General features: G+C 42.1%; 1 protein-coding gene and 1 non-coding gene across 2 annotated transcripts in view; both read right to left on the reverse strand.

The window, feature by feature from the left end:
- Positions 1 to 1,553: 1,553 nt before the first annotated feature.
- The window catches only part of LOC131239506 (SNF1-related protein kinase regulatory subunit gamma-1), a 31,725-nt gene continuing 20,020 nt past the window's right edge, over positions 1,554 to 13,258 (reverse strand). The window contains exon 6 of the mRNA XM_058237238.1: positions 1,554 to 2,659. Within this exon, the coding sequence (XP_058093221.1) occupies positions 2,359 to 2,659 (301 nt within the window). The 3' untranslated portion in view covers positions 1,554 to 2,358. The remainder of the gene's footprint in view (positions 2,660 to 13,258) is intronic.
- LOC131241647 (small nucleolar RNA R71) lies at positions 8,241 to 8,347 on the reverse strand. The gene has a single exon (XR_009169206.1). It is a non-coding gene; the product is annotated as a small nucleolar RNA R71 (small nucleolar RNA).

The following is a 13,258-nucleotide window of genomic DNA, read 5'->3' on the forward strand; positions in this document are numbered from 1 at the left end:
AAGAAAAAGGAGTCCATATAGTAGCTTATCTTGGTTTCTACTTATTCAACATATAAGTATATTTCATAAACGATCTACTTATCAGCAAAAGGGTAGAAAAGGCTGGGCCTGAATTGGCGTCGGGCCCTGTTTTTGAACCATTCAGACCACATTAACTGAAGCAAATACACGCTCAGATATTTAGAACAGAGGTCTCAGAAAACAGTCTAGCATCAACCAAGATCTTAGATATCTGTTCGCTCTCGAATCCGCCCAGTCTCAATTATGCCCAACTAGTTTTCGATCAAATTGAAGCACCCAACACATCCATGTGGAACACCCTCATCAGACCCCACTCCAAATCGTGGAATTCAATCAGCGGTGTTAATTTCTACAGAAAGATGTTGAAGAGCGGCACCATACCCAATGCTGATCCCAGAAGCTCACGGGTTCTTATGGGAATTGATGATCAGGTTTTCAAGTAAGGCTTCCTTTCCGACATTTTCGTTTTAAATTCGTTGATTCATGGCTATTTTGTTTACAGGTCGGTTGATTCCACATGGGACGTATTCGATGCGAGCGAAGCTTTAGACTTCTTTTTTATGTTGGGGATGAGAAGGTGCAGCTTTCACGGTTGTTTCCATCTTCAACTCGTGTTCTCGATTGGGCGATCTGCGATCTTCACACACATGATGGGAATAAGTTATTTTATCTCATAATCAACTTATTGAGTTTAATAACCAAACTAAATTAAGAAAAGTAGCTTATTAATTCAAATAAGTTTGAAAAAAAAAGAAAAAATAAAAAAGGAAAAAAAAAACTACTAACCTGGTGGTGTCCAAACGGGCCCTTATAGGGTTCTCATCATCAATGCAGAACAATTAACCAATTGTTCTAAAAGCTTGAACTGATAGAACATGGCGCACGGACTGCTCAAATGAGGATAACTAACCAATTGCTCTAAAATCTCGAACTAAATAGAGCACAATGAATCAATCCCTTTTATCTCATAGCCCAAGCCCCAGCCCCACCTCCCATGAGTGAGATACTTGCTGACCCCCCTCATGAGCCCCACATTACATGAGTTCTGTTTCACACACCCTCGCATCCCACTCGAGCTCGGTGTGAAAATACACGCCTTTATTTATCACATTCTTAATTTGTTGCTTACAAACAAACGGTCAAGACTGTGCACCTTTAAAAGAAAGCCAAGATTCAGTAAATCAATTAGCATTCCAAACTTGGGGGTATAAAGTAGTTCTTCCCAATGCAATTTTTGGATTATGCTCCATACATAGAGATTTTTACTGTATGTATGCAATCGCTGCAATTTTTTGAGTGGTAGACAACTAACATAGTACTCTCAGCCCTGTTGTCAAAATATGCGATTGTGAGGATCCTTCCAACGGAGGAAAGGATATGATTCTAGCTGCAGGTTCCAATCAGCAGATACGACCATTGAGTCATGCAGAGGCAATGGATCAAGGCCATACAATTAAGTGACCCACCCTTTGGATGAACCATGTGCCGAGTTTTAGACGGCTGAAAAGAATCAGAACTGAAGAGTGAGAGACAGTAAAAACAAAGTGATTAGATGGGTTAGTGCCACCCTATTGTGAAAATCAGGCACTGGCCCACCAATGCTGTCACAAATAAATTGAACGGTCAGATTGATCATTATATGCAACAAAAGGATGACATATTCAGTAAATTGTACAGGTCCATCTAAATCCAAGTTTTTTTTTTCACATAGCCTCCTCTATTTCTGAGATTTGCAGATATTCCCCTCAGTTTTGTTATTTTCATATTCCTTCACTACTATTTCCTGTCAATGCTCGTTATCCATGCCATGACTGCCATCATGGCGCATTTGTGGATGTGAAATGACCAAAATGACCAATGGCCAAGACCTCCACTTGCCCCAAACTCACCACCTATGTCGCCTTCGCCGCCCATTCCACCACCTCCATCGCTGAATCCCCTGCTGACTGTGGCACCACTGCCAAATCCACCATAGCACCCACACCAAGCTTACATCTCCACTGTCCATCCCACCGCCACTGAATCTCTTGCCGACTGGCACCACTGCCAAAACCAACATAGCAACCACACCGTACTTACGCCTCCACCGCCATCGCCACAAAACCCAACACCTCATTATGTAAAGCAGACATCTCTAGAGAAAAAGCTGCAGTTCTACAAAAGCAAAACAGGAGAGAGAGAGAGAGAGAGAGAGAGAGAGAGAGAGAGAGAGTTTACAAAAGTTGACATCCAAATCTTTTAGACCACAACAACATCACCTTCTTGCATATCTCACAGCCAATCCAACTATGCTACCCGATCAAGAAGCGGCCGATCCTACATCAAACTTGTTATCTCTCAGACTCGGCTGTTTGGTGGCAGAGGAACAACGCCATCAAAGAAATCTCCAAAGTAGCCAGGAGGCTCATGTACTAGCTTGGAGATTATGTCTCGGAGGGTAATCACACCCTCAAGATTCCCTTCCTCATCGACGACATAAACTCGATGTATCTTTTTAGAGTCGAGCCTCAGGATCACATCTTTGATAGTTTCATGTTTCTGGCATGTAATTGTGCCAAGGAGCATTGGTGAAGAAGTGTCATCATGTCCCTCCAGATAGCTACGAATGGCAGTCAAGAAGGTCTTAGCTGTGATGGATCTGAATAGACACATGAAAACGTTCAGTTATATCTTTTAGGGTTCGTTTGGGTACATTATCAAATCGAATAGAGTTTATCAGTAGAACTGCAATTTGAAAGCTATTTCCTCATTATGAATGCTGGGAAATATCATTAACTTTTGGCATTCCCTCATAAGAAATTGAATATTTGCAACTCAATTCAGTTGTGCATTAATGGAGTTGGTCCAGATTGAACCCAAGCCTCAACATAGAGGTGAGGATCGACAAAACTAATATGAAGAGTAAGAAATATACGATACTCAATGGGCAGTCTATAGTAGCAGCATTTAGAACTGTACATGTGGAGCCCACCATTCAAGGACATGAAACATTCCTCTGGTGCCGCAGCATGGTTGACCTACGCCCCCCATCAGACAATCATAGCCATCTGGCCTTTACTGGCAAAAGGATGTAGAATATAGCCATATGCAACACAGAAAAAGCCTATCAATTTGATGACTGGAATTGTTAAATAGAGGAGATCCCAGAAAATCGGGATGAACAGTGACCTCCAAGTCATATTCCTATGGCAAAACAGGCCTTTCCCTGCTTAATCACAATTAGAGGTTTGCTCAAATACATCCCGTGGTATTGCAATACATATGCCGGGACTTCAGTCTTTGAATTTGGGTCATCTTACAATGATCCAAACCATTTATATGACAAGTCTCACTTCATATGGTTGAAAGACAACAAATAAAAGCTCACAGTTTTATTTCAACCCTGAGATAATTTGATTCTTTTGCTTTTAACATGAACGTTCACCATAGCCTCTTTATAATTACCAATCAGTAAGTTGAAATATTCTATCTAAAAGTTTTTTTGGGCATCGATTATATTTGATATCCTGAATATCCTTCCCATGGAATGTAATTGCATCTTTAGGTCATTTCAGGTAAAGGCTAAATTCCAAGGGGATTTCCCAGAAGCCCATCAATTGTTGAAGATGAATCTCCCTCAACAACGAGAGGGCTGCCTACCCAATTCGCAAAGATCTCCAGCCCGGTTTTAATTGCCAACACTAACACTGTATTAGCATGCCCATCTCGCCGGCTATGAAAAGGTAATTATAATAGCAAGTTTATCTTCTAAAACTTACCTATACTGGGCACTCCTACCCAAATAACTAACATCGATGATTGAGTTCCCACAAACCCAATTTAGAAGGTTTTCAAGGGTTGACCTTTCGAGACAAGTGCTGATGATCATTAATGATCACTCTCCACTAAAGGAGGAGATCCAAAATAACCCCTTTTGAATACTTTTGAAACACGACCCCAAGTTGCTAAAGCCAGCTTTATCTGCACTGCCAAAAGAGCCCAGCTTGGTGACTTGTCTTGAAAATTTCTGTTGCGTTTCTTCCAATTTCCCCACATAATCACATAGCGAAGCATTTTTCCACAAAACTTGATGTCAGTGTTTGAGAGGACCTCTATGCCACTCATCCACAAGGTCCTCAACCAAACCCACGAGAACCCACCTTTGATGTCAAAGAGGCTAAAGAAGTTGGCCAAACATACCAAGCCGCTTCACATTGAATGAACAACCGACCCATTATTACCATCCTTCCTGCATGTCATGCATGTACTGTGGGTGGCACCATTATGCTTTTGGAGAATATCTTTTTGGCAGTTGCAGCTCGGATGAAAGGCTCCACACAAGGAGTGGGCGTCTCCCATGCTTTTGCCCTAGGTGGTTTAGGATTATTATTATTATTTTTTTTCCCGCCTGAGGTGGTTAAGGATTTATAGCTAGGTGCAATGTCTTGAGAAATTCTTGAATCTTTCGACCTTTAGAGCAAGGAGCCCACACATGATTGTCCTCTTCATACGGATAAGGCACCAATCCATTCAAAATCACCAATCCATATCAATTTCGAAAGCCCAAAGTTTTATCCAAAATCGAACCAACCACATTATGTCGTCCCTAAAGCCTCATATGAATCGCTAACTAGAGTACACTGTTGAGGGTCAAATATTGCATACTAGACCCCAATTCTTACCTGAATTTATGGACATGATACTATTTAATGCACCGGTTTAATCGTGTTTGTGATGCAAGGTGTATTTACGAGCATGAACTGAAAAAGGGTGCTAAATGCATGGATTTGATGCTCCGAAGTCACCAGAACAAGGGACGCACTCCAGAGAACCAAGACTGACGAATTTACAAGCCAGGGATCCGAGAAAATCAGGTCATTTACGTTAAAGAGGCCCGAAATTGGTGAAGAATGCAAGATCACATAGTTCCCGCCATCTGATTGGCTCAAAACTGCATGCATGGCCTGAGGGCCATAAATTAACCGTACATATCAAATTTCAGCCCTCAGATCACTATGAAAGTGACCCAACAGTTAGATCAGCCCATAGAACAGTGATTTGGGGCCCACCGGATCTCTGGATAAACTTCAAACTTGGGCTCAACCCCTTAAATGTGCTAGCAGATCGGATGGATGGAGCAGATTGCATCTGAAGCACTGAAGTGGACCCCATGGGAAGCAGCAGTGCATAGTGCGTGAGTGCACTCTCGTTGCACCGAATTAAGCCGATCGAGTCAGCGCCGCTGACCCGATCCTTCTCGCATATAGAGAACAGCGGGCGGACGCTGTTCGTCCGTTTTCGTGTAGTGGGCCCCATCCATCACAAGGTTCGATAATCAGAGCCGTCCATATGCTCTGCAAGGTGACCAAAACCGTCACCTAGCTTTCCTTTTTGTCCCATGCACACACACACAGGTAGAGTGCATGTAAACGCAGGATAGACGGTGCAACGAAGAAATCCGTGGGCCACACCAAGTTTGATCCGAAACCAGCCATTCCCACCTGACTTTTCATTCTTCATTCAATGGACGGAGTGGATTTTCAACTCGGCCTCAACAAATGGGCCATCGCATGTGGCAGAGTCGGCTTGCAGCGACTCTGTTTCGCAGCAGGAAGCTACGGTCGACTCTGGTGGGCCACCATCATCAAACCTCATGATGATCCAAGCCATTCGGATGGAGCAGGAGTGAAAACCGACCGTGCAAGGAAGTTTGCTCGAAGATATCCGCGGTGAACATCACCGACCACGTCATCCTTCCGGCTGTGAAAATCTCGGCTGCGTCAGCTCTGTCTGCGTAAACGGATGGGTTTCCGTTTCGAATACAACCACCTCTCTCCTCCGTCCCCAGCAAGGGATAAAAGGAAGAAAAGAGAGAGCTCAGAGGGGGAGAAAAGGAGGCCGTGGCTGGAAAGGAGGGAGTTTGGTTGGATCGGAAGACGCTGGAAAAGCTTTGGAGCTCTCGGTTTTGGGGAGAGAAAGGGAAACGGAGAGAGAAAGGGTGCAGAGACGTTGGCTGCTGGACGTGGCTGGAGAGAGAGCTGCACGGGAACAGGAGGAAAATCGGCTTGGCTATTGGAGCGGGAAAGAAAGGAAGAAAAGACGAAAGTGCTGGAATATGAGAGAGGGAGAAAGCCAATAAGTTGTCTTCTTCCCTTCTTCTCTTCTTCTTCTTCTTCTTCTTCTTTTTAATTGGAATTTAGCCCATTCTTGTGTGGCTAAACCTCTTAGCTAGGGCTAAGAGGTGAAGCCTGTAGCGAGATGGGAGATACTGTTTCATGCGTTTAAGTTAAAATTTCTGAACTGAACTTGGTTTTAGGTTGATTATTAAAGGAATATTCTTTTCAGTCTTTAATGGTCTGTTGTGACTAAAATTACAATGGGTCTGCGATGACTTTGAGCATGTTCCTTTCCTTTTATGTGTATGACATCAGGAAGCCCTATTGTTCCCCATCGTCTCCTAGGCATGATCGGATGACATTACCCTTCCTAACCTTCATACATTGTTGATTAGTTGCTAATTAGTTTAATTATTTGTTTACTTTGTCTCCTGGGCATGGTTTGGTGATGGAATCCATTCTAATTCATATATCTTTCATCTCTTGAAAACCAGATCAAGTAAGTTCAGTTTGAATTCCATAATCCTTGATGCAGGCATAAGATCTCCCTGATCTCTACAAGTGGATCCTCTGAAACCCTAGTTTCCTTCCTCTGAATTTCTTAAGTTTTAGATAATTATTCCACAATTATTCCTTAAATTCTATTTGGTTTAGATCACATCTTAGTCTAGTTCTAGTTCTACTTGGTTTCAGATAACGTACAGGTATCAGTCCTTGTGGATTCGACCTCGGTCTTACCGAGTTTATTACTACATCACAACCCTATACTTGGGGAGTGAACAAGTTTTTGGCGCCGTTGCCAGGGACTGACGGTTACGATTCTCTGAAATTAATTGGTTTTAGGATTAGTTTAAGATTAGGATTTTACTAACCTTAGTTTTTTTTTTTATTTTTATTTTTATTTTTATTTAAGTTCAAAACTAACTTGTTTCCTTTTTATATGATCTTGACATAAGTTTCTCAATTGGTAATTCCTTCCTAATCTCTCTACTTTTTCCTATTTTTAGAATTAGGGTTTAAATTTTAGAAATTTTCTAATTCTAGTATCCTCCCTTCTGTAGGAAATAGTTTATTTTTAGAAATTAGGTTATTTCTTTCCCTTTTTAGAAATTAACTTTTTATTTTTATTTTAGTAACTTTCTAATTTTAACTCTTTTAAAATCTAATTTGTTTCCTAATTTATTTTTAGAATTTTTGTTTAAAAACTAAGCTTCCTATTTTGTAGGCCTTTAAAATAGAAATTTCTAATTCGGTAAGCTCCTTCTCTACTTTCTATTTTTCAGTTCTCTTTTAATAATTTACTTTCTAGTTTAGGTCTTTCTTAATTTATTTTAGAAATTTCCACTTTCTTTTAGGAATTCCTTCTTTTAGAAATTAATTTACTGCTATTTTTCTTTTAAAGGATTGTTCTTCTCTTTTTAGAATCTAACTTATTCTGTTTTATTTTGCAGGTTTTTAACTTAGGACTCCAATTTGGTAATTTCTTTCCAACTCTCTCTCTCTTTCTTTCTAGATTTTCTTTTCCTTTCTTAGGATTAGATTTTTAATTGAGGGCTGTGAGTGTTTCATACCCAAGTGGGCCCGTGACGACACTCGATGTCTCTTGACTGAAGGAGGATTGGTTGAGGGGTTGACTATCCATAGCAGGACTAGACACCACTCGAAATCCCCTGAGTCAATTGAAGTTATGGCTGAAGACCAACCCCCTCTACTCCCACCCAGGGTAGAGGATACCCAAGATGAGAATGAGGTGCAACAGGCACCCCCGCCTCGTACTTTATGAGATTATCTACAACCGGCGGGAGTGAGTACGCCCTCATGCATGATTTTTCCTGAAAACACAGGCAAATGGACATCAAGCCAGGAGTTATCCAACTCCTTCCCAAATTCCATGGACTTGAATCAGAGAGTCCATATTTACATTTGAAAGAGTTCGATGAGATTATGGCTACATTATGTTTTCCTAATGTATCTGAGGATACAATTAGGCTGAAACTCTTTCCTTTTTCCTTAAAAGAGAAAGCTAAGACGTGGTTACATTCACTGCGTCCTAGATCCATTGGCACATGGAACGACATGCAGAGGGAATTCATAAAAAAATTCTTCCCACATCATAAAACGATTACCCTCAGATAAGCAATCATGAACTTCGCCCAAAAGGAAGATGAAACATTCTTCCAATGTTGGGAAAGGTTCAAAGATTTGGTCAGTTCATGCCCACAACACGGATTTGAAACGTGGCGCATTACAAATTTTTTCTATGATGGAGAGTTCATCAACAAAGATGTTGACGAGGTATGGGATTACCTCGATAGTCTCGCTGAAAAAACACAATCATGGGACTATTACCCAATGGCGAACACCACGTCTAGGCCGACTCAATTAAAGGAGAAAGGTGGATTATATCTCTTAAAAGAAGAAGATGATCTTAAGTGTAAAGTGACTACGCTCATAAGGAAAGTTGAGGCCATGGAAGGAAAGAAGGATAAGGTTAATGAAATTGTGATTGCAACATTCACACAATTGAAAACTGTCCTACAATACCTGCCTTTCGAGGAGTGTTGAATGAACAAGCCAATGCCGTAAACAACTATCAAAGACCTTTTACTGGACCTAACTCCAATACATACAATCCTGGCTGGAAAAATCATCCAAACTTTAGTTCGAGGAATAGACAAACGGCTACTCCTCCAGGTTTCTTCAATCAAAATCCAAATCAAGTGAAACCTCAAGAGGAACCGGTTCAAAATTCCATACAAGAGCTGACGCAGGCAATGCGGGGAATTACAGATTTTATGCAAAAGATAGATTCTCGTATGACGGTTATAGAAAAGGGGATGCTTCCTGCACAACCTCTCCCCAATCCTAAACCGCAGTACGAGATTAATGATCCCAGCTCTTCAAATCAGATGGGGCACGCTAAATCCATCACCACTCTTAGGAGTGGAAAGATCATTGATAAAACTCTTCCGATTAGGCCCGAAAAGCCTCAAGAACCAGAAGAGGACAACAAAGATGGATCCAGTGATGCCCCACAAAAATTAGAACCGGAACTTCTAGAGAAGCCAGTTGCTCCGTTCCCCCAACGGTTGGTTTCACCAAAACCTCTCTCTAACTCTCAGGATATCCTAGAGGTGTTGAAACAAGTGAAAGTCAACATTCTTCTACTTGATGTCGTGAAATAGATTCCTTCATATGCCAAATTTCTGAAAGACTTATGCACGACCAAAAGACGGAAAATTATTCAAAAGAAAATCTTCTTGACTGAGAAAGTGAGTGTCATCCCGAAGCAAGACGTGCCGCAGAAATTCAAGGATCCCGGTAGCCCAACCATATCATGTGTAATCGGGAACCATCGAATTGATCACGCACTTCTTGACTTAGGAGCGAACGTCAATCTGATTCCCTACTCGGTATACAAACAGTTAGGTTTGGGTGAATTAAAACCCACCCCAATCACACTACAACTTGCTGATCGCTCTGTTTGTGTACCAAGAGGGATAATTGAGGATGTGTTAGTCCAGGTCGATAGATTTTACTACCCTGTAGATTTTATCATCCTGGACACCGAACCCATCAATAATATGAGCACTCAGATTCCCGTCATTCTTGGTCGCCCATTCCTTGCCACGTCAAATACAATTATCAATTGCAGGAATGGTGTCATGACTGTCTTTTGGAAATTTGACATTGGAGTCAAACATTTTTTTCAATAACGGGGCGGTTAGAGGATGATGACGATTTCCACGACATTAACATGATTGACTCTTTCGTGGAAGATACGACACCTCTGACCTTATCCTCCGACCATTTAGAGACGTGCCTGGCCCACTCCCATGATTTTGATGATGACATGATTAGGGAGACGTGTGCCTTGCTTGATACTGCACCGGTACTTGAAGTTAACCGGTGGAGGCCACAATTTGAAGAATTGCCACAAACCGATGTAGTGCCTCTACCGTCTAACCTCAAGCCACCGAAGCTTGACCTAAAACCTTTGCCCTCTGATTTGAAATATGCCTATTTAGGTCAAGATGAGACATACCCGGTGGTGATCTCTGCCCACCTGGAGAAAGAACAGGAGAGTATGCTCATATCTACTCTCCTTGAGCATAAAGGAGCCCTGGGATGGACGATAGCGGACCTCAAGGGAATCGATCCCTCGATTTGTACTCACCACATATATCTTGAGGATAATGCAAAAACCGCTCGGCAACCATAACGTAGACTAAATCCAAACATGAAGGAAGTGGTTAAAGCTAAGGTTCTTAAACTATTGGACGTGGGTATTATATACCCTATATCTGATAGTCAATGGGTGAGTCCAACTCAAGTGGTCCCTAAGAAGTCCAGAATCACCATCGTAGCCAATGCTAATAATGAACTCGTGCCAACTAGAGTCACTACTGGTTGGAGAATGTGCATTGACTACAGGAAGTTGAATACCGTCACGAGGAAAGACCACTTTCCTTTACCATTCATTGATCAGATCCTTGAAAGGTTAGCTGGTCATTCCTATTACAGTTTCCTTGACGGGTATTCGGGCTACAACCAGATAGAGATAGCCCCTGAAGACCAGGAAAAGACCACATTTACATGTCCCTACGGCACCTTTGCCTATCGAAGGATGCCATTCGGGCTATGTAATGCCCCTGCCACCTTTCAGCGATGTATGCTTAGTATCTTTTCTGATATGGTGAGGCAATATCTAGAGGTCTTCATGGACGATTTCTCTGTTTACGGTCCATCTTTCAGTAAGTGCTTGGAAAGTCTTAAATGTGTGCTGAAAAGATGTGAAGAGAAGAACTTGGTACTTAATTGGGAGAAGTGCCATTTCATGGTTCAGAAGGGAATTGTCCTTGGGCATATCATCTCGTCCAAGGGAATCGAGGTAGATAAGGCAAAAATCGATCTTATCTCTAACCTACCTCCACCCAAGAACATCAGAGACGTGCGATCCTTCTTAGGACACGCAGGATTTTACAGGCGATTCATAAAGGACTTTAGCCTCCTCTCTCGTCCTTTATGTACTCTTCTTCAAAAGGATGCTCCATATGAGTGGACTGAGCAATGCCAGGAAGCTTTCACCAAGCTTAAGGGCACGTTAACCACTGCACCTATCATGCAGCCACCCGACTGGAGCCTTCCTTTTGAGCTTATGTGCGACGCTTCTGATTATGCTCTTGGGGCGGTCCTAGGCCAGAGAAAAGATAAGAGGCCCTACGTCATTCATTACACAAGTAGAACTTTAAATTCTGCCTAGGTGAACTACTCGACTACGGAAAAGGAACTCTTAGCTGTAGTATTCGCCTTGGACAAATTTAGGTCCTACTTGATTGGATCCAAGATCATTATCTACACAGATCATGCGGCACTTAAGTATCTTCTTTCGAAGAATGATTCTAAGCCCCGTTTGATACGATGGATCCTTCTACTCCAAGAATTTGATTTGGAAATTAAAGATAAAAAGGGAGTAGAGAACGTAGTGGCCGATCACCTTTCTCGCCTTAATACTTCTGAGTCCCTTGAGACGATTCATATCAATGGCATGTTCCCTGATGAACAACTGTTCAGAGTCTCCCATTCACCTTGGTTTGCTGATATTGCTAATTATCTTGCTACAGGTGCCATACCGACACAGTGGACTGCGCAAGATAAGAAGAAATTCTTCACCGAGGTGCGCAACTTTTTCTGGGATGATCCTTACTTATTTAAATATTGCCCAGACCAAATCCTAAGGAGATGTGTACCAGACGATGAGCATCAGAGCGTCATCTTCTTCTGTCACTCACAAGCCTGTGGTGGTCACTTTTCTGCTTACGGTCAAGATTCTGCAGTGTGGCTTTTACTGGCCCACTATGTTTAGGGACACTCATGGGTTTTGCAAAGCTTGTGAGCGTTGTCAGAAATTGGGAGCATTGTCCCGTCGAAATATGATGCCTTTGAATCCCATTCTTATCATTGAAGCATTTGATTGTTGGGGCATCGATTTCATGGGACTATTCCCCCAATCGTTTGGAAATCCGTATATTTTGCTCGCCGTGGATTATGTCACTAAATGGGTCGAAGCGATTCCGTGTCGAACTAATGACCATCGCACGGTCATTAAATTCCTAAAAGAAAACATCCTTTCTCGATTCGGAACGCCTCGAGCCATCATTAGTGATGGGGGCTCACACTTTTGTAATAGACCATTCGAGAGCTTAATGAAGAAATACGGTATCTCTCATAGGGTGAGCACCCCATATCACCCACAGACAAGTGGGCAAGCTGAGATTTCTAATAGGGAAATTAAACACATTTTGGAGAAAACGATTAACCTTGACTGTAAAGATTGGTCAATTCGATTGACCGATGCCTTATGAGCATACCGTACTGCCTTTAAAACCCCTATTGGAATGTCTCCCTTTAGACTTGTCTATGGGAAAGCTTATCACTTGCCTGTGGAGCTGGAACATAAAGCGTACTGGGCGATCAAAAATCTTAATTTCAATCTGGACAACACTGGCTCGCTACGCAAACTTCAATTGAATGAACTGGAGGAAATCCGGAATGATGCGTACAATAATTCGAGAATTTACAAGGACAAGATGAAAGCATTTCATGACCAACACATTTTGCGAAAATCATTCACGCCTGGTCAGAAGGTCCTTTTGTACAATTCTCGATTACATCTCTTTCCGGGTAAGCTTCGATCTCGTTGGACCGGCCCTTACATTGTTGTTACTGTTTTTCCTCATGGGGTCGTTGAGATAAGAGATCCCGACAATGGCAAGGAGTTTAAAGTCAATGGACATCGATTGAAACTATTTGTCGAGAAATATGATTCAGAGGACATGTCCATGTCCCTGATTGCTCCTGTTTACCAGGATTGATCTCCTAGTCTGATGGAGGTATAGGTAAGTTTATCGCTTTCATAGGACTAGGGTAGTTGCTTTATTTGTCTGGCTGAAGACGGTAAACTTAGCGCTCCTGGGAGGCAACCCAGTTCTTCATTTCATTAGTTAGTTCAATGTTTGTGGGTAACATTACTGCAAACCCTCACGAGACTACAACTCGTCCACTAGGGGCAACTTAGGGGTTTAAAGGCTTGTTGCATATGCTAAATGCAATCGAAAGCACCTGCGAAAGTGGTATAGGTA

The sequence above is a fragment of the Magnolia sinica genome, chromosome 3, assembly GCF_029962835.1.
Source record: "Magnolia sinica isolate HGM2019 chromosome 3, MsV1, whole genome shotgun sequence".
Classification (NCBI taxonomy): Eukaryota; Viridiplantae; Streptophyta; class Magnoliopsida; order Magnoliales; family Magnoliaceae; genus Magnolia; species Magnolia sinica.